The following is a 22,674-nucleotide window of genomic DNA, read 5'->3' as shown; positions in this document are numbered from 1 at the left end:
CAGGATCCACGGGGCAGGCTGGGCCCATTTGGGGCATTCTAGTGCCTGATGGGGAGGCCATGGAGTCATCCTCAGCACCTAGGCCAACTTTGCTCCCATGGAGCCTTGGCTGTGGAAGGGGAAGAGAGAGACAGAGAGAAAGGAGAGGTAAAGGATGGAGAAGCAGATGGGCGCTTCTCTTGTGTGCCCTGGCCGGGAACTGAACCCGGGACTTCCATACGCCGGGCCGACGCTGTACCGCTGAGCCAACTGGCCAGGACTTAAACAGATTCTTTTAATGACATTGCCTTGCCATTGTTTTGTAAAATGTCCCAACTTTAGATTTGTCTGATTGCCTCTTCAGAGTGTCTTAAGCTTATTCTTCTATCCTGTGTATTTCTTGGAAACTAGAAATTAGATCTAAAGGCTGGTCTAAGATACAGCTGAATATTTTTGTCAAGAATTCATCATGGGTGATTTGTGCTTCATGTTGTATCATGTGAAGAGATATACAATCCCTGCCTACCTCACTGTTAGTGATGCTAACTAACATTGATCACTAGATTAAAGTGATAACAGCCTGATCCTTCCATTGCAAAGTTACACATTTCCCTTGTGAAAAGAGAGTACTCTGTATGATATAACCAGCCACTAATGTGAATGTTCATTTCCCTATCATCCATTCTCCTAATGCTTTTAACTCCATTTTGTAATTCCTTAATCAGTGACTTCATTAGGGTTTACAAAACTATCATTTTTATAAGTCTGTCATATTTGCTGCAATAGTTGATATTTGATTATACACAGCTCTTTTTCATCAACTGGGACTATTTAGTACCCTGAAATACAATTCTGTTGAAAAGGTAGGTTAAAACTTGAGTTCTTTACTCTTTTTATTCCCAATTTCAAAGGAGTTGGTTTAATAGACATCTAAATGGTAGCAAGTGAATATTTTTCTTTTTTGATATCCTTATGGACTAATTTATTTTCATGAATTGAATAATTAAATTAACTATAATTATTCCTTTTACATTCAGTATATTTTATATTTAATTTAAAGCTATACCCAGTGATAATCTCTTGTAGTTAGTTCTTGTGTCTGTTAGACATAACTCAATTAATTTTAGAGTACTTCTTTGCTTTGAACAGCAAAATGCCTAGATTTATCTAGTAACCTCCTTGTCCCAGTGCCAGTCAGACTCGTCACTAACAAGCCTAGTTCCTTTTAGTGTGGAATGGCATTAGATACCAGAAATGTCAAATGTTACTGGGGTGACAGTGACTATAGACCTTTTCAGTGGTCCGTTTAGTTTTTGAATTTTGATACCAAAAGTTTGGATGATGAAAATTTAGATGGTAGAGATATCTGTATTTTAATAATTAATAGATTCACAAAATAGAAACAGACTCACAGATACAGAAAACAGATTGACAGTTGTCAGAGAGGAGGGGGTTGGAGGGCTGGGTCAAAAAGGTGAAGGGATTAAGTAAGACAAGAAAACCCCTTCATAGACATAGAAAACAGAACGGTAATTACCAGATGGAAAGATGAGAGGGGAAGTAGAAAAAGGTTAAGGGGGGATAAATAGAGACAGAAGGATACTTGACTCTGAGTGGTGAACATACAACACAATATATAGATAATATAGAATTGTATACTTGAACCCTATATAATTTTACTAACCCATGCCATGCCAATAAATCAAATTAAAAATTTAAAAAGCTTGCACCAGTATTGCCAATTTAATTTTAACATTAGTAAAGTAGCTACTTGATTTTATAATTCCATTTTTTTCTTATACTGAAAATCTTGACCACCAATAACATTGCTTTATCCTGCAATATAAAGAAAATAATTTGGTTTACCTTACAATATAAAGAAAATAACAGTATTAATATTGCTACTACTAATAAAATCAAATGAAGTTTAATATTTTTGTATCTTGTCTGTTTTGTTTTTGTCACAGGTTGATCATTTTGGATTTAAGACTGATAGAACTTTTAAACAACGGTACCTAATTGCTGATAAACACTGGAAGAGAGATGGTGGATCAATACTTTTCTATACTGGTAATGAAGGGGACATTGTCTGGATATGTAACAACACGGTATGTGCAGATTTGTGTAGTTCCTATGCTCTATTTGTCTGCTGTCATAATAAAGTGGAAAAATATTTTGTAGTGTATATGACCAAGTATTAATGTACTTAAATATAAAGTTTCTTTTTTAAAAAAACAAAAAGATAACACTATAAAACAACAACAACAACAACAAAAACCATATATGAATAGGCAATTCACAAAAGAGTAAATACAGATATCCAGTAAGCCTGCATGTTCAGCCTTAAAGAATTTCACATGAGCCTGACCTGTGGTGGCATAGTGGATAAAACATTGGCCTAGAATGCTGAGGTCGGTGATTTGAATTCCTGGGTTTGTCTGGTCAAGGCACATACAGGAAGCAAGTACTATGAGTAAATGCTTCCTGCTTCTCCCTCATCTTTCTCACTACCTTTCTCTTTCTCTCTCCAAAATATTAATAAATAACATCGTAAAAGAAAAGGAATGTCAATGAAAAGAAGTTAAAATACTATTTTTGGACAATTTTATTTATTTATTTATTTATTGATTGATTGATTTTAATATATTGTGTTTACATAGATTCTCGTGTTGTCCTGAATGCATCTCCCTCCACCATATTCCCCTCAACATCTCCTTTGCCACCTTCTCCATAGAGTCCTCCTCCCTTCCCTTCAGGTTTATCCCATGGTATCATCCCTTTTCCCTCTGTCCTCTTCTCCTCTTGTCCCTTTGATTGCTCCTCTGTCTCAATTCCGTTCCTCAGTTCACATTGTTCATTGGATTCCTCAAATAAGTGAGGTCATATGATATTTTATTTTTCTGCCTGGCTTATTTCACTTAACATAATAGTTTCCAGGTCCATCCATGTTGTCACAAACGGTAAGATTTCCTTCTTTTTCATGGCCCTATAGTATTCCATTGTATATATGTACCACTACTTTTTATCCACTCGTCCACTGATGGACACTTGGGCTGTTTCCAGATCTTTGCTATTGTGAACAATGCTGTCATAAACATGGGGGTGCATTTCTCCTTTTGAATCAGTGCTATGGTGTTCTTGGGATATATTCCCAAAAGTGGGATAGCTGGGTCAAAAGGCAGTTTGATTTTTAATTTTTTTTCCAGTGAGAATTTTATTAATTTTAATGGGATGACATTGATAAATCAGGGTGCATATGTTCAGAGAAAACATCTCTAGGTTATTTTGACATTTGATTATGCTGCATTCCCATCACCCAAAGTCTAATCGTCTTCCATCACCTTCTAACTGGTTTTCTTTGTGCCCCTCCCTCCCTCTCCCCCCTCCCCGTAACCACCACACTTGTCCATGACTGAGTCTCATTTTTATGTCCCACCTATGTAAGGAATCATATATTTCTTAATTTTTTCTGATTTACTTATTTTGCTCAGTATAATGTTATCAAGGTCCATCCATGTTCTTGTAAATCAAGGGTCCCCAAACTTTTTACACAGGGGCCAGTTCACTGTCCCTGAGACAGTTGGAGGGCCGGACTATAAAAAAAACTATGAACAAATCCCTATGCACACTGCACATATCTTATTTTAAAGTAAAAAAACAAAATGGGAACAAATACAATATTTAAAATAAAGAACAAGTAAATTTAAATCAACAAACTGACCAGTATTTCAATGGGAACTATGAGCCTGCTTTTGGCTAATGAGATGGTCAATATCTGGTTCCATATTTGTCACTGCTAGCCGTAACAAGTGATATGACGCGCTTCCAGAACTGTGACGCGTGAGTCCCATGTCACTGGAAATAGTACTGTACGTGAGCAACGCCTCTCACTGACCACTAATGAAAGAGGTGCCCCTTCTGGAAGTGCGGTGGGGGCCGGATAAATGGCCTCAGGGGGCCGCATGTGGCACGTGGGCCATAGATTGGGGACCCCTGTTGTAAATGATCCGATGTCATCATTTCTTATGGCTGAGTAGTATTCCATAGTATATATGTAACAAAGCTTTTTAATCCACTCATCCACTGATGGATACTTGGGCTGTTTCCAGATCTTCGCTACTGTGAACAATGCTGCCGTAAACATGGGAGTGCATTTCTCCTTTTGAAACAGTGCTATGGTGTTCTTGGGGCATATTCCTAAAAGTAGGATAGCTAGGTCAAAAGGCAGTTCAATTTTTAATTTTTTGAGGAATCTCCGTACTGTTTTCCATAGTGGCTGCACCATTTGGCATTCCCAACAGCAGTGCAGGAGGGCTCCCTTTTCTCCACATCCTCGCCAGCACTTATTCTGTGTTGTTTGGTTGATGAGCACCATTCTAACTGGTGTGAGGTGATATCTCATTGTGGTTTTAATTTGCATTTCTCTACTGATTAGTGATGTTGAGCCTTTTTTCACATGCCTTTTGGCCATCTGTATGTCCTCTTTGGAGAAGTGTCTATTCATTTCTTTTGCCCATGTTTTGATTGGATTGTTTATCTTCCTGGTGTTGAGTTTTACAAGTTCATTATAAATTTTGGTTATTAACCCCTTATCAGACGTACTGTCAAATATGTTCTCCCATTGTGTAGTTTGTCTTTTTATTCTGTTCTTATTGTCTTTGGCTGTGCAAAAGCTTTTTAGTTTGATATAGTCCCATTTGTTTATCCTGTCCTCTATTTCACTTGCCTGTGGAGATAAATCAGCAAATATATTGCTGCAAGAGATGTCAGAGAGCTTACTGCCTATGTTTTCTTCTAAGATGCTTATGGTTTTATGGTTTACATTTAAGTCTTTTATACATTTTGAGTTTATTTTTGTGAATGGTGTAAGTTTGTGGTTTAGTTTCATTTTTTTGCAGGTAGCTGTCCAATTTTCCCAACACCATTTGTTGAAGAGGCTGTTTTTTACTCCACTGTATGCTCTTACCTCATTTGTCAAATATCAATTGTCCATATAGGTGTGGGGTTTTTTCTGGGTTCTCTATTCTGTTCCATTGATCTATATGCCTGTTCTTATGTCAGTACCAAGCTGTGTTGAGTACAATGGCCTTATAGTATAACTGGATATCAGGAAGTGTGACACCTCCCACTTTATTCTTTCTTTTCAAGATTGCTGAGGCTATTCATGTTATTTTTTTTTTGTTTCCATATAAATTTTTGGAATATGTATTCTATATGTTTGAAGTATGTCATTGGTATTTTAATTGCTATTGCACTGAATTTATAAATTGCCTTGGGTAATATAGACATTTTAATGATGTTTATTCTTCCTAACCATGAACACGGTATATGCTTCCACTTGTTTATATCTTCCTTGATTTCTTTTATCAATGTTTTATAATTTTCTGAGTACAAGTAATCTCCTTGATCAAATTTACTTCTAGGTACTTTATTTTTTTTGTTGCAATAGTGAAGGGAATTGTTTTCTTAATTTCTACTTGACAGTTCATTGTTGGTGTATAAAAATGCCTCTGATTTCTGAATATTAATTTTATATTCTGCCACTTTGCTGAATTCATTTATCAGATCCAGTAGTTTTTTGACTGAGACTTTAGGGTTTTCTATGTACAATATCATATCATCAGCAAATAATGATAGTTTTACTTCTTCTTTTCCAACTTGGATGCCTTTTATTTCTTTTTTTTGTCTGATTGCTGTGGCTAGGACTTCCAGAACTGTGTTGAATAAGAGTGGTGAAAGGGGGCACCCATGCCTTGTTCCTGATCTTAAGGGGCTGCTTTTAATTTTTTCTTATTGAGTATGATGTTAGCTGTGGGTTTGTCATAGATGGCCTTTATCATGTTGAGGTATGTTCCTTGTATTCCCACTTTGCTGAGAGTTTTGATCATGAATGGGTGCTGGATTTTATCAAATGCTTTTTCTGCACTTATTGAAATTATCATTTGTGTTTTCTCCATCCTTTTGTTTATATGATGAATCACATTGATTGATTTGCAAGTATTGTGCCACCCTTGCCTCCCCAGAATAAATCCCACTTGATCATGATGTATGATTTTTTCTCATGTATTGCTGGATCTGGTTTGCTAATATTTTGTTGAGGATTTTAGCATCTAACTTCATCAGGGATATTGGCCTATAATTTTTTTTCTTTGTGTTGTCCTTGCCTGGTTTTGGAATCAGAATTATGCTCGCCTCATAAAAGGAGCTTGGAAGTCTTCCTTCCTCTTGAATTTTTTGAAATAGTTTGAGAAAGATAGGGGTTAGGTCTTCTTTGAATATTTGGTAGAATTCACTTGTGAAGCCATCTGGCTCAGGACTTTTGTTTGTTGGGAGTTTTTTGATAACTGTTCGATCTCATTTGTTGTAATCGGTCTATTTAGGTTTTCTGATTCTTCCAGATTGATTTTTAAAAGATTATATGTTTCAAGGAATTTGTTCATTTCATCTAGGCTGTCTAATTTTTTGACACACAGTTCTTCATAGTATTTTCTTACAATACTTTGTATTTCTGTTGTGTCACTTGTTATTTCTCCACTCTCATTTCTAATTTTATTTATTTGAGTCCTCCTTTTTTCTTGATGAGTCTGATTAAAGGTTCATCGATCTTGTTTACCTTTTCAAAGAATCAGCTCTTGGTTTCATTGATTCTCTGTATTGTTTCTTTAGCCTCTATGTCATTTATTTCCACACTGATCTTTATTATTTCCTTCCTTCTACTACCTCTGGGCTTTACTTGTTGTTCTTTTCTAGTTCTTGTTGATGCAGGGTTAAGTTGTTTATTTGAGGTTTTTCTAGCTTCTAAGGTATGCCTGTAATGCTATGAACTTCCTTTTCAGTACTGCTTTTGCTGTCCCATAAATTTTGAGTTGTTGTATGCTCATTATCATTCATTTCTGGGAATTTTTTATTTCTTCTTTGATCTCATTGTTAACCCATTTGTTATGTAATAACATGCTATTTAGTTTCCAAGTGTTTGAGTATTTTTCAGTTTTTTTGTTGTGGTTGATTTCTAGTTCATGCCATTGTGATCAGAGAAAATTCTTGATATAATTTCAATCTTCTTAAATTTGTTGAGACCGCTTTTGTGCCCTAACATGTGGTGTATCCTAGGAATGTACCATGAGCAGTTGAAAAGTATGTATATTCTGCTGTTTTAGGGTGAAAGATTCTGAAGGTATCTATTAAATCGAGTTGATCTAGTGTGTCCTTTAAGTCTGCTGTTTCTTTGTTAATTTTCTTTCTTGAGGATCTAGCTAGTGATGTTAGTGGGGTATTGAAATTTCCTAGTCTTATAGTATTGCTGTTGACCTCACCCTTTATATCCATCAAAGTTTGCTTTATATATTTAGGTGCTCTTATATTTGGTGCATAGATATTTATAATGGTTATATCTTTCTGTTGGATTGCTCTCTTTATCATTAAATAGTGACCTTCTTTATCTCTTAATAAAGCCTTTGTTTTAAAGTTTATTTTGTCTGATATAAGTATTGCTAGCCCAGCTATTTTTTCACTTCCATTTGCATGAAATATGGTTTTTCAGTCTTTTACCTTCAGTCTACATGCATCTTTTATTTTGAGGTGTGTCTCTTGTAGATAGCATATGTATTGGTCCTGTTTTCTTATCCACACAGCTACCCTATGTCTTTTGATTGGATCATTTAATCCATTTACGTTTAAGGTTATTATTGATATGTTGTTGTTTATTGCCATTTTATTCTTCAAAGCTATATTCCTCTTTTACTATATTCTTTCCTTCTTTTGATCTGTTTACAATAGGCCCCTTTAACATTTCTTGCAGCATTGGTTTGGTTGCAATGAATTCCTTGAGTTGTTGTTTTTTTTTTGTCTGGGAAGCTTTTTATTTTTCCTTTAATTTTAAATGATAGCCTTGATGGATAAAGTAGTCTTGGTTGTAGGCTCTTGTTCTGCATTACTTTGAATCTTTCTTGCCATTCCCTTCTGGCCTCAAGTGTTTCTGTTGAGAATTTCGATGTCATCCTTATGGGGGCTCCTTTGTAGGTGAGACCCTTTTTTTCTCTAGCAGCTTTTAGTATTTTCTCTTTATCTCTTAGCTTTGGTATTTTAATTATGATGTATGTTGGTGTAGATTTCTTTGGGGTTCTCTTTAATGGAATTCTCTGTGCTTCTTGAACTTGTGTGACTTTATCCTTTATCGGTTTAGGGAAGTTTTCAGCTATGATATGATTGAACAAGGTCTCTATCCCTTGTTCTTTCTCTTCTTCTTCAGGAAACCGTATATGCAGATGTTATTTCTCTTCATGTTGTCACAGAGCTCTCTTAGAGTTTCTTCAGACTTTTTGAGTCTCTTTTCTTTTTGCTGCTCTGCTTCTGTGCCTTTGTATATCTTGTCCTCTAATTCGCTGATTTGATCCTTGGCCTGCTTTTAATTCTTTCCATTGTGTTTATTATTTCTGATATTGTATTTGTCATTCTTGACTGATTCTTTTTTATTATTTCAATGTCCTTTTTTATGCTTGCTATCTCTTTATTTAGGTGTTCGTTATGTCCATCTATTGTTGTTCTAAGATCTTTGAGCATCCTAACAATCATTATTTTAAACTCCGCATCCAGTAATTTGGTTATATCTGACTCATTCAAGTCCTTTTCTGGAGATATCTCTTGATTCATTTGGGTTGCATTTCTCTGCCTTTTCATTTTGTCTGTGTATAAGAAGGTTGTGGCCACTGGAGTCCAATTGGTGTGGCCTCTGTTTTCCATAGGTGTAGTCTGTCTATACCCATACTTCCTCTGCTGCTGCTTTGGCATTTGGGTATGGGCATTGCTAGCACTAGGCCGTTGCGGCAGTCACTGTGGTTTCCACCTCTCCTCCACAGGCAGGGCTGTGTTCACGTGCCGGGTCTACAAGCACCTCTGGTCTCGGCCTTTGCCCCACCCCCATGGGTGGGGCTGCGTGCAATGCTGGGGCTGCAAGCCTTGGTTCTGCAGGTGGGACTGCACACGCGCACTCTGTTGCGGGTCTCTGCGGTTTTCCAGCTTTCGTCCCTCTCTCATGGGTGGGGCTGCACTCGCGCCTCGGCAGCAAGCCCTGGTTCTGGGGGCAGGGCTGTGCACTCACTCTCTGCTGCAGTTCTCCGTGGTTCTCTGGCTTTTGCCTTGCCCATATGGGGTGGTACTTTAGGTGGACCACTCTTGCTCACCCAGCCTGCAGAGGGTTGGACCACTTTCATGCACTCCTTTCGCCTCTGCCCAGCAAGACTGTGCTCATGCCAGGCCTCAGTCTTGGCTGGCCTGGCTTCCGTCCTCGTCAATGGGACTGTGCTTCCACGTCCCTCTGCTGCCCACCCTCCTGCGAGCCCTCAGCAGTGTGGGTGGGGGCGCTGCAGCTCAGACCTTAGCACTCAATCAATACTGTATTCCTGATGGCTCCCTCCTTCCAAGTGACTCTGCTCTGAGTGCCATGCGAGAGCTTGTTTGGCTGGTGTCCTGCTTCCCTTTGCTGATATTGCTGGTTCCAGGGGAAATATTTAGATTTGAGGGTTGACTCAGCCCAGGGGTTAGGGTGGCTATCCCTCAAAGTGTTTCTCCTTGTGCCCTCCTACATTACACTCTCTTCCTCCTACTCTGGTCCTCTCAACTCCCCAGTCTCCCATAGTCCTGGGTGAGTGGTTGTGAAAGAGGTTTTCTGTGAAGTCCCTATAAGAAGAATCCTGGACCTGAGAAATCTGTTTCTTTCTCACAAACAGTATCCTGACTTGTTTCACAGCTAAATACTGTCCATATGCCTCTTTAGGCTCTGGGGCTGCAGGCTAGGGCTAGGTTCCTGGGGCCTAGGACCTTCCCCTCTCCACTAAACTCACTTCCTGCCATGCGAGTCCCTCTGGGCTGCTGTTTGCTCCTGGGAGCTGGGAAGCCCTCTCCACATTTCTGCTTTTTCTACCAGTCTCAGTGTCGCTTATTCAGGGTTCCTTGGTTAAAGAGTCCTCTTAGTTTAGTCCAAAGTTGGTTTTTCCAGATGATGGTTCTTAAAATTAAGTTGTAATCCACTTTGGTTCTGGGAGGTGCAAATTGGTACGTCCACCTACTCCATCGCCATCTTGCCACCCCTTATTTTTATTTTTTTAAAAGATTTTATTTATCCATCTTTAGAGAGAGAGAGAGACAGACAGACAGACAGAGAAAGAGGGGAGGAGCAGGAACATCAACTCCCATACATGTCTTGACTAGGCAAGCCCAGGGTTTTGAACCAGCAACCTCAGCATTCCAGGTTGACACTTTACCCACTGTGCCACCACAGGTCAAGCTGGACAATTGAATTTTAAAAGATTTTTTACAAGTCCCATATGTTGTCTAGATTGAACAAGGATATGAGGAAATGGGAATAGGAATGTTATGGGATATATTTATTTTATTTTTATTATGGTCTCTGGAATGTAGATACAAAAGCCCAAATATTTATTTATGTTTGTTCACTATTATATATTCAGAGTCCAGGACTGCTAGGAATGTAGTAGGTGTGAATATTTGTTAAATGGAAGAATGGATAAAGCCAATGCAATAAACAATATAAAGTGTATTTATCAAATAAGAATGGACAAAGGTAAAGTTGTAGCTATATTTTAATTTAGCTTTACTGTTTGACCATTTTTCTTGTATTTGTGAAGGTAAAAATGGTATAATTGTTAGCTTGCCTACCTTACCACATTTTCTATAATCTTTTATAATATTTTTTTATTTTTTATTTTTTAATCATCAAGTAAGAGGCAGGGAGGTGGAGAGAAAGACTACCGAATGCTCCCAGATTGGGTTCCACCTGGCAACCCCTGTCTTGGGTTGATGTTCTGCCCATTTGGGCTCACTGCTTCATTGCTTGGCAACCATGCTATTTCAGTGCCTGAGACGAGGCCATGGAGCTAGCCTCAGAGCCTGAGGCCAACTTGCTCATTCGAGCCATGGCTGCAGGAGGGAAGGGGGAGGGTAGAGAAGCAGATGGTTGCTTCTTCTGTGTGCCCTGACTGGGAATCAAACCCTGGAACTTCCACATGCGGGGCTGATGCTCTACCACTGAGCCAAATGGCCAGGGACAATAATTCTTCAGTCCATTAACAAAACTTAATTTAAAAGGACACATTGAAGGAACAAATTTTCCTTGCTAGTGTGTCAGATCTCTGACTAGGAAATGACAACTTTCTACCAAAAGCCTAGTCTCTGCTTTTCTTTAAAAGTGAGAACTGAATCATGTTTTCTCTAATGCCAATGTCTGGTGTGGTGCCTGGTACTCAGGAGGTCTCAGTAAATGCTGGACTGAACTGAACTGAATTTAAAGCAAAATTATGAAGCCAATTATACTGTGTTATTGCACACCACATTTCTGATATTTTCTTAGCAATGGTGAGATTCTAAATATGTGCTATGTTACTTGAAAATAAAATAATTCCCTGAGAAATGAGGTGCTAGAATGTCTATTTCTTAGATCAGAGACGAGTGACATCTAAAACCTATTTTGTGTCAGACTCCAGCTCTGGTTGCTGTGAAATAACTGAGTCTGCCTTATCTCCCTTCCTTCTCCTTGTGTAACTTCCCTTTCATGCCAAGGCCATAGGCAGCTTCTCCTGCCCACTCATTTTCCGAGCTCCTCCTCTTCTTTATTACAGGCAGGCAGCTGTCCTGCCCCTCCCACCCGCTGTCCTCACTGGCACTGCAGTGTAACTGAAGGCTGCCGGGAAACCCCGGACCTCAGAAGTGGTAGAAAGGAGTACGTAGTGTAAGAACAGTCCCAGAGATCTGACTGGAGCCCGATCCTGGAAGGATAGCTCCTGGTCCTTTCCCAGCCCTGCACACCTTCTTTACTTACTAAAGTGTTCCAGTGTGTGTTGACATGTCCTGGACGTTCATTTATTGAGAGTCAGTCTATTATGATAGTCAAGAGTGAAGACTTCAGCCAGACTGATAAGGTTTGAATTTTTATTTTGCCACTGTGCTGTGTGACTTTGGGTTGCTCATTCTGTGCCTCAGTTTTCTCATCTGTTAAATGGGTATAGTAACAATGTCTAGTTTATAGAGTTATGTGAAGACTAGATAAGAATCGGGCTCTTAGAGCAAAGCTGGCACATAATGTTATTGAGAATTAACATATTACATGGACCTCTTTTGAAAAATAAATATACCCCTGAAGTTGAGGCAAATCATCACTTATTACAGTGTCAATTAGCTCAATTACAAAGCCAAGGGTCAACTCCACAGAGGTCTGGGTGTTTTGATGGATGGTCTTTACCTGAAGAAGCTCATAGACTGGTAGGGTAAGACACATGTGTAAGCAACTATTGCAGCACAGTAATGGTTATCTATACTTAGCACAGTAGTGTTGAGAGGAGGGAGCAGCAGGCCAGGGTGTGGCAGGCAGAGGATGGCGCACTTGAGCTGCTGTTACAGGCTCTATAGAGCTGGCAGGGAAGGAGCAGGGTGTTAAGAGAAGTGGTGGGGTTATTGAAATCATCACAGATATCAGGTTAAATTTTCCATCCTCACCTTCATATAGCTCCTCAGTTGACATTTATTGATCTAAACAAAAATGTTTGGAGGTTCTTGGTCCTTATTAGGGAGCAATAGCTCATTAAAAAGCAGAAATTGGCCCTGGCCGGTTGGCTCAGTGGTAGAGCGTCAGCCTGGCATGCAGGAGTCCCGGGTTCAATTCCCAGCCAGGGCACACAGGAGAAGCGCCCATCTGCTTCTCCACCCCTCCCCTTCTCCTTCCTCTCTGTCTCTCTCTTCCCCTCCCGCAGCCAAGGCTCCATTGGAGCAAAGTTGGCCCGAGCACTGAGGATGGCTCTGTGGCCTCTGCCTCAGGTGCTAGAATGGCTCTGGTTGCAACAGAGTGTCGCCCCAGATGGGCAGAGCATTGCCCCTTGGTGGGCGTGCCAGATGGATCTCAGTCCGGCGCATGCGGTAGTCTGTCTGACTGCCTCCCCGTTTCTAACTTCAGAAAAAAATACAAAAAAAAAAAAAAAAAAAAAGCAGAAATCTATAGTATGAATGACAAATAATTAATGTTGCTAAATCTAAATTTAATTGGTTGATGTTAGCTGCCTGGAATGCTTTGTTGAGAAAGAATCCTGAGGGCACCACTGATCTAAGTGAAAAAATTCAATGATTGATTAATAACCAGCATTATGTGCAGAAGTAAGAATATCTTACAACACTGTTGATTGTGATCTGGAGCCAGACAGCCTATGTTTGAATTTTGGTGCTGCCACTTTCTAACTTGTCTAGCTGTGACCGTGGCAGGTGCTTCAGTGACTTGTCTGTAAATTGGGAATAATCAAAATGCATATCTCTGAGATTACCATGAAAATTAAGTGAATTGATACATACAAAGTGTTCAGAGCAGTGCCTGGCACATTGTAAGCATTCAATTAATATTAGATATTTCTAGTTATTATTTATTTTCAAGTAAATAAGATTAATATAAAACCCATGTGAATCCAGTATGTTTTTTTGTGCTGTTTTCTTTTTATGTTGTAAATATCTATGGGTAGGCAGTGAACTAAGATATCTTCAGCTCTGTTTTAGGCTATTTGGCACACATTACAACCTGAAGACTATTTTAGACTATAATATTGATTCTGTGTTTACAGTGTCAGAATACAGAGAATTGGAGTGAGTAGTGATTGAGCAATGGCTGATTTTTAATCGTTTCACTTTAATACAGTGTGAGATTGATGGGCAACAATGACACAGCAATTATATAATTTATCTGTAGAACAAATAAATTGTGTAATTTTCAGAGAGCTATTTTTGGTGTGGTTGAGCATCTGTTTCATATGAATTGCAAAAAAATTAATGACTTTTATTATTGTATCCTACTTTTATCATCTGACTCTGTAAATTCTTTCTAGGGGTTCATGTGGGATGTGGCTGAGGAACTGAAAGCAATGTTGGTGTTTGCTGAACATCGATACTATGGAAAGTCTCTACCCTTTGGTGCCAACTCATTCAAGGTTAAGTATACTTTTCACTTCTAAGTTTAAAAGTTATTTTAAATTTTAGAACATTTTCTAATTATAATCCTGCTGTAAGAAAGAAAGAATAGCTTAACATGAACTGCCTGTAATTTCAATAATTTGTATTTAATCTTTCACTTTTATATACAATTTGAACATATTGAGACTTTTTAAAACCATGTTATCATTTCTAATGTTGATCAGTCTTTAACTCCGTATTATGAGGCTAGCCTTCCCCAGATGAATCTTAATCTATGGCTGCAGAGACTGGAGGGAACTTTTCATTGTTTCAAAAATGTCAGCAAATTATACACTTAAATTATTGGGTCTACTACTGAAAAAAATAAGAATTGAAATGTTTGTTTAATAAGATGCTTTTCAGTAGAATAAAGACAAAGAATCTCTATGATTCAGTGAGACCAGCTGGCCGCATGGATTCATTTTGGCCTTTCCTGTTCTCACAAGAGCTTCGGCCTTGGCCATGGACTCGACACCTAATGAACCAGGACACTTTTTCCTTAGCTGAGTCATTCCTGTCATATCCTTGTAATTCTTCTGGCTATATGATTTTGTCACCTGTACTATTATTTACTTAATATATATTTTTAAACAACTCAGTTTTCAAACTTAGCACTATCTTAACAAGGGCTTTATATACTAGTAATTTTTTTCTAAATTACATTAAAACAAATATTACATTAAAAATGTTTATTTAATACCTGAGATCATCATACATACCACCAGTATACACATACTATACTTTGGGGAACTTTGAGTTAGAAAAACATAGGGTCAATTATTTTTCTTGGCTGCCAATTTTTAAAGGGCTTTTAGAAATTTTTGTTCTTAGAGTTTTTATTTTCTTGTATTATAAATAAAAAGTCTATGTGTTATAAATGAGAAGCAGAACAATTTCTTGATATTTGTGGGCTGCATGAAAATCTCTATCTTTTAGCTTATTATTTTTCATAATTATCTGGTTAGGGAAGTTGACAGGTCCTGAAACCATTGGGAAGTAGTCAGCTTGTTGCAGATAGAAACATAACCTCCACACACACAGAACACACACAAAAACATAACCTCTGTTAGGTCCCTATGGTTTATATTTTGTTAGCAAAATGGAGCAAAGGGCTTCTTTGATATATGCATTTCCTCTTTTTGTGCTCACAGAATTTGTCAGTCACCTAGGCTTTATTACAAATATTATGTAAGGACTGGAAAAAATTTTTTCACTCAAGTATACATAGTGGCATGAAAACAAAGTAAAGAATAGTGACAGAGCCTGACTTGTGGTGGCACAGTGGATAAAGCATCGACTTGTAACCCTGAGGTCGCCAGTTCAAAACTCTGGACTTGCCTGGTCAAGGCACATATGGGAGTTGATGCTTCCTGCTCCTCCTCCCTTCTCACTCTCTCCCCCTCTCTCTGTCCTGTAAAAATGAATAAATAAAATCTTTTTTTTTTTTTTTTAAAGAATGATAGACAATGAGAGGCATGGGTAGAAGTCAGAGCTTAAGGAGTCGGTGACATACATAAGAAAGATGGGGACTATGTGATTCCGAATGTGCCAAATGATGGAAGGAGTCAGAGTGGCGAAACCAAAGCATGAAGGTCAAATAGGATAGCGTAATATGGGTATACAGCTGTATTAGTTATCTGTCGCTATATACCAATTTACCTCAAACCTTAATGGCTTAAAACAATAACAGACATTTACCATCTCACAGTTCCTATGTGTGAGGAATTAGGAATGGCTCAGTGAGGTGGTTCTGTTTTGGGGAGTCTCATGGATTAAGGTGTCAGCTGGTGCAATGGTCATCTGAAGGCTTGACTGGGGTTAGAGGTCCCTCTCCACTCTCAGAGGATCCACATAGGTGACAAAGTGGTACTGGTTGTTAGCAAGAGGGTTCAGTTTGTCTCCCCATGGATTTCTCCAGAGGACTACTTGAGTGGCCTCATGACATGGAGACTAGATTCCCTCAATGTTTACAATTCAAGAGAGCAAAGTGAAACTTCAGTGCTTTTATTGACCTAACATTGGAAGTCATATATCACTTCTGTTGCATTCCCTTTGTTAAAAGCAAGTCACTTAGTCTAGCCCAAGTTCAAAGTGAGAGAGTAGGCTTCAACTTTTAAAGGGACCTTGTTAGTCTCCCTAGCTTAGCAAGACTCTGTTTGAGTTGCACTACCCTACACTGCAGTGAGAACTTGTCCCTAGGCAGAGAGCTAGATGATCATTAATTTACTTTATGAGTATCCCTCTGAGTTATTAATGTCTTGTGTTCTGTTTTCCTATTCCTGAAAATAGTTACTCCATAGTTTTTTTTTTCTGACTCTAATTTTATAGTTGTTTACAATAGGCAGGCGAATTTGTTTCAGTTGTTGATATATCAGACATCATAATCATTTTCTGATAAAGAAGGATGAATTTTATTTTAATAATTTTATTTTTTTATAATTATTTTTAATAATTTTATTTTATTTACTTATTTTTTTATTAAGTGAGAGGTGGAGAGGCAGAGAGATAGGCTCCCACATGCATTCTGACCAACCAGCCAGGATCCACCCAGCAAGCCCCCTACCAGGTGGGCAATGCTCTGCCCATGTAGGGCCTTTGCTTCATTGCTGGGAACTTGAGCTATTTTAGTGCCTGAGGTGAGGTCATGGAGCCGTCCTCAGCATCCCAGACCAACTTGCTCAAACCATTCAAGCCATGGCTGCAGGAAGGGATGGAGAAGCAGATGATCGCTTCTCCTGTGTGCCCTGACTGGGAATTGAACCCGAGACCTCCACATGCCCGCTGATGGTCTACTAGTAAGCCAACCAGCCAGGACCACTTTTTTTTTTAGAAATTAAATTTAATGGGGTGAAATTAGTCAATAAGAATACATAGGTTTCAAGTAAACATTTCTAAAACATTTGAACTATTGATTGGGTTGTGTGGCCATCATTCCAAAGTCAAAGAATTTTCTTTCACCATATATTTGTGCCTCTTTATTCCCCCCCCCCCCCCACTATTGATTTTTACTTTTCTGCAGGATTTAGTTTACCTTTGCTTGTGTGGTAGCCATTTAAAATGAAGATTTGAAAAAACATTGTGATACAGCAGTTGTCTGTTAAGCTTGGTATTATGTTCTATCATATTTGCTGTTAAATGTTATTTTCAATATATTTCTATTATTTCTACAACCTCAACAACATCTTTGGTAAATAGCATTTAATAGAAATTATATTTGAATGCAAAATGCAGCATGTTATAAGTTATGCAAACTTAAAATTACTGTAAATCAATATTGCTATGGCTTCAAGTAGGCATTTTAACTCAATTGCCTAGAAATCTTATTTGGAGAAAAGATGATCTGACTCTGGCTTTTTTCTGGATCTATGCTATGCCTGAGCTGCTGTTATGTGCACATTTATACCTGTGTTCTTTGTTATTTTTCTTTAGGATTCCAAACACATGAATTTCCTGACATCAGAACAAGCTCTTGCTGATTTTGCACAGTTAATCAGACACTTGAAACGAACAAACCCAGGAGCTGATAATCAACCTGTTATTGCCGTGGGGGGCTCTTATGGTGGCATGCTTGCCGCATGGCTCAGGATGAAATATCCTCATATGGTGGTTGGGTAAGTGCATTTATATTCGCCACAAGCACTTCGTAATGGTTGTCAAGGCAAACTTAGAGATTAGTTTTGGGTAAAATATGTTCCATTTTATTGTATTGTGCTGGTTTCTATCTCATTAACAGCTGTTATTTTTCTTATCATTTTTGTTCAATATCAGTTTTAATTTTAAAACTTGAATTTGATGAGTAACACTTTTTCCCTCTTTTCTCCTTCCTTGTTTTATTACCATTTAGAGCTCTTGCAGCCTCTGCCCCCATCTGGCAGTTTGAGGATATAGTACCTTGTGGTGTATTTATGAAAATTGTAACTACAGATTTTAGGAAAAATGACCCGGATTGTTCAGAGAGCATCCGCAGGTCCTGGGATGCCATGAACCGATTCTCAAGAACAGGTAAGCTTTCATTAGGAGAATGAAATCATGTTTTTTACCTTTCACTTATTAAATTCAACATTTACCACTTTTCCTATAAACTTTTTATTTGCATATAACATATGTATTTAAATATAACATACAGAAAAGTACACAAATCAAAATACACAGCTTGATGAATTTTCAGAAAGCAAATATGTAGTGTAGTGACCATCTAGATCAAGAAATCCCCGCATGCCTTTGGGTTTTTTGTTGTTGTTGTTTTTTTAGAGAGAAATTTTAATTACTGATTTAGGAAAGAGAGAGAAAGGTGGAGGGATGAGTGAGAAGCATCAACTCATTAGTTGCTTCTGGTATGTTTCTTGACCTGACCAACTCGGGCCTCAAACCAGCAACCTCAGTGTTTGAGGTTGATGCTTGATCCACTGCGCCACCACAAGCCAGGCCCCTCTCCCCTTCCCAGTCACTACTTCGGATTTCCCAAGCTAATCACTATCCTGACTTCTAAAACCATAGATTAATTTTGCTTGCGCTTGAACTTTATAGTCTTTGGAATTGCATAGTGTGTATTTTTGTGTCTGCTGTCTTTTGCTCAATGCTGTGTTTTTTAGACAATTCCATTTGTTTTATTTAGTTGTAGTTTGTGCCTTCTTATTGCTTTATAATGTTCTACTCATTTGTTCATTTATTCCAATAGTGTCTTTAAATTAGGCAGTAATTCATAGTACAAATTCTGGTAAGCTCCAAGAGAATGGCAACTTATCTATCTTGAGATTATCCAGTTGCTCTAAAATTATCTCAGTGATATTGAAAAAGTATCTTGGAGAAATGGTATAGAAGATTGAATTTTCTAGAATATCAAGTGAAGACTAAAACCTTATGTTGAGCAGGGCTTTTTGGATTTCAGCATTGTGATTTTATTCTCAGGGGCTGGCTTGCGTTGGCTTTCTGAAGCTCTCCAGTTATGTACCCCATTAACAAGTTCTCAGGATGTTCAGCATTTGAAAGACTGGATCTCTGAAACCTGGGTAAATCTGGCAGTGGTGGACTACCCTTATGAAGCTAACTTTTTGCAGCCTTTGCCTGCTTGGCCAGTCAAGGTAACAGGAAAATGTCCTTTCATCATATGTAATAACATTCTTTTTAATTGTATGTGTGCATTCTCTGACTTTCAGCATCAGGGGAAATCCCAGTGACAAAGGGGCTGGGGCATTAGTCAAATCAGGAATGCTGGCTTTGCCACCTTCTTGTTACTCAGGTTTGACCATGTTACCAACTTTTCTGTACTCAGTTTCTTCATTTGAATAATGGAAATAAAATGCATAGATTAAAGAGTTACATGAATTAGAAATAAAACTAATAGTTGCTGATAATGGAATATTACTATATGTCAAGTCCTGTGCTATGCTCTTTGCATATTCATTTGATTTAATTCTTGTGATGTATGTGAGACACGAAGAAGTATGTAATATATGGTCAGTGTTTAATGAGTGGCAGTTGCTCAGATATTTTGTCATCTCATATCACAGCACTATGATCCAGTCAACTGCTTATGCATTCAAGTTCTATATACATCATGAAGGGGTGAACCACAGGCAGCAAGGTGGAGTGGAACGAGCACTGACTCTGGATCCTTGATCTAGAGCTACCAGTTCCCAGCTGTGTGATCCTGGGCAAGGCTTTCTCCTTCCTGAGCCTCCATGTCTTCCTCTGCAGAACAGGATAATGATACTTTTTCCATTGGGGTGCGCTGAGTGTCAGATAAAATACTGGATGTGAAAACAGTCCAGAAAGTGCAGGCACATCACACTATAAATTTTAGTTTTCTTTTATACCAAACTTTGTTATTGTATGTGCCCTTTTGAAAACATTTTTTTTTTATAAGGAACATTCCTTAGTTTTGAAAACAGAGGCTGGCTAACTTGATGTTTATTTATTTATTTTTTGTGACAAAGACAGAGACAGAGTCAGAGAAAGGGACAGACAGGGACAGGCAGAACAGAAGGGAGAGAGATGAGAAGCATCAATTCTTCATTGCAGCACCTTACTTGTTCATTGTTTGCTTTTTCACATGTGCCTTGGCTGTGGGGCTATAGCAGAGCTAGTGACCCCTTGCTCAAGCCAGTGACGTTGGGCTCAAGCCAGCGATCCTCTGCATCCCAGTCCGATGCTCTATCCACTGTGCCACTGCCTGGTCAGGCTTGATGGTTATTGACTTTAGAGAATATAACTGACTCTGTAGCTAGAATGAGTGCTGAAATGTAAATGGAATTGGTCATAGGGGAACCAGGTTTCCAAAGCACATTTAATATAACTGTCCCTTTGTTAAATGCACACCTTGCTTCAAACTTTGTAACCCAAATGGAACAGGACATTAGCTATTAGAGATAGTTTACTTCATCTAAAAAGTATTATGACCAGTGGGTATCTTGTATATAGAAGGCCAGAGGTAAAAGGGTATTGAATTAAATAAAATTTTAATAGTACATATTTACAAAGCATTTACCTATACACTCTCTCATTCAATCCCCAAAATAGAAAAAGAGGTATAATCTCAGTTTTATAGATAGGAAATTTAAGCTCAATGAAGAGGCTGTGGATATGGAATTTGAACTCAGGTATACCATTGTTCAGAGCCTATGATCTACCACTTTATACTGGATGAGAAGAAGACTTGACTAAAGGTTTGGGTGGATTGCTGGCCACAGTGTGACAGCTGTCAGATTTCATTCTGTACTCTGCATGCATACAAAGTGAGAATTACATCTGCATCTTTATGCCCACCAGAAGAACAAATGAATTTTCAGATGGTAAAAACATGAGGAATTCACTTCTTATTTAAAACAGGGTTTGGCAAACTTTATCTGTAAAGGACTAGATTGTAAATATTTTAGGTTTTGTGGGACATATGGTTTTTGCCCCAGTTACTGAAGTCTGCAAGAAAGTATCAGAAAATAGGCATAGACAATATGGAAATGAATGAGGGTGACTGTATTCCAATAATACTTAATATTTATAAAACAGGCAGTGTCCTGGATTTGGTGTGGGGGCTGTTGTTTGCTAACCCTGATTTAGAAAAAAAGCTAGAAGAATCCAGCTTTTTAGTGTTTGTTTGTTTATGATTTGTAACAGTGAATAGTCTAACTTTGGTTTCTCTTCATTTCTTTAATGTTCCTTTTGAGATATTTTTCTGTTGAGTTTAAATGTGAATAAATATTTTTCTCTCTCTTAAATAATAACTCAAAATGAATGGAGTATATCTCAAGTAATTTTTTCCAGCTCAAATATTTTGTCATCTTTTTTTTTTTTTTTTTCTGAAGCTGGAATCGGGGAGGCAGTCAGACTCCAGCATGCGCCCGACTGGGATCCACCCGGCACGCCCACCAGGGGGCGTCGCTCTGTTGCGACCAGAGCCACTCTAGCGCCTGAGGCAGAGGCCATGGAGCCATCTTTGCTCCAATGGAGCCTTGGCTGCAGAAGGGGAAGAGAGAGACAGAGAGGAAGGAGAGGGGGAGGGGTGGAGAAGCAGATGGGCACTTCTCCTGTGTGCCCTGGCCGAGAATTGAACCTGGGACTTCCACACTCCAGGCCAACGCTCTACCACTGAGCCAACTGGCCAGGGCCTCATCTTTTTTGATTTAACATAATTCTTTTATCTTTTGTGTGTGTGTGTGTGTATTATAAAAGTTTATTTTTAAGACATGATAACTTTGTGTCTGTCCCAGTCACCTTTTACATTTTTTATCCAGGACTAGTTCTTGTCATTTTCTTCAATTATTTCTTACTGACTTATCCTTCCCTTTGACAGTGCTCATAAAAGTTAGGGGATCAGGGAACGTGCAGATACTCTAGTACTTTCAGTCTTTTGTATAGTGCATTTTCACCGATGGAATAAAAGTTGGTTTTGCATCTCATTTGCATAATTGAACAACTTTCTTTGACTTGTTGTTTGCTTTTCTGATGTTTTTATTTAATCAAAAAATCAAATGTTTTTTTATTGCTTCATATTCATTTTGAAATATCCCCTAAGTTTTGTGAGCAGTATATTAAGGAATTTTTTATTGTTTATGATATATTTATGATTCTGTTTCTTGTCTTACCTCACCAAAAATAACCTTTTTTCTTTGCCTCTTGCTTGAGAAACTTTGAATGCATCTGTCTTCAGTTTCATCCTATCTGATTTAGAATTTTTCCACTACATGTCTCCCTCCCAGACTTTTAGCTGCAGCTCACTTTCCTTCACTGTTCATTCTGCTTCTCTTTTCTTGAGCCCCAGTCTGTTCCCTCTAATCCCTGGAACACTACCCAGTGGGATTGCTCTTTCACTTGGGTAGTTCCTTTAACCAGGACTCCTCCTCCTTCTCATTCACTTCCTCCTTTTGAAAGGGCTGACAAACAGCCATTTTTTCTTTCTTTCTTTTTAAACTTCCATTTTATTTTATTTTTTTAATTAAATTTATTGGGGTGACATTGGTTAATAAGATTATATATATTTCAAGTGAACATTTCTATGATACACGATCTGTATATTGTATTATGTACCCACCTCCCAAAATCAAATCTTTTTCCATCACCATGTATTTGGACCCCTTTACCCGTTATTACCTACCCACTTCCCTTTGAAAACCGCCATGCTGTTGTCTGTGTCTATGCGATTCAGTTTTATATCCCACTCAGGCTTAGGGTGGTGAGATAATAACTGACAGTGGACTATGG

The 22,674-nt window shown here is 38.3% G+C and overlaps 2 protein-coding genes across 2 annotated transcripts in view; both read left to right on the top strand.

Annotated features, from left to right (window-relative positions):
• Positions 1–22,674, top strand: part of PRCP (prolylcarboxypeptidase) — a 275,945-nt gene that overhangs the window by 225,338 nt on the left and 27,933 nt on the right. The gene's annotated exons all lie outside the window — the stretch shown is intronic.
• LOC136395203 (lysosomal Pro-X carboxypeptidase-like) overlaps positions 1–22,674 on the top strand; it is an 89,958-nt gene that overhangs the window by 45,770 nt on the left and 21,514 nt on the right. Inside the window, exons 3-7 of the mRNA XM_066369576.1 lie at positions 1,947–2,087; positions 13,854–13,955; positions 17,407–17,588; positions 17,822–17,979; positions 18,886–19,058. Of these exons, the coding sequence (XP_066225673.1) occupies positions 1,947–2,087; positions 13,854–13,955; positions 17,407–17,588; positions 17,822–17,979; positions 18,886–19,058 (756 nt within the window). The remainder of the gene's footprint in view (positions 1–1,946; positions 2,088–13,853; positions 13,956–17,406; positions 17,589–17,821; positions 17,980–18,885; positions 19,059–22,674) is intronic.

The sequence above is a fragment of the Saccopteryx leptura genome, chromosome 1 (genome assembly GCF_036850995.1).
Source record: "Saccopteryx leptura isolate mSacLep1 chromosome 1, mSacLep1_pri_phased_curated, whole genome shotgun sequence".
NCBI lineage: Eukaryota > Metazoa > Chordata > Mammalia > Chiroptera > Emballonuridae > Saccopteryx > Saccopteryx leptura.
This window is presented reverse-complemented; position numbering and strand designations above follow the sequence as displayed.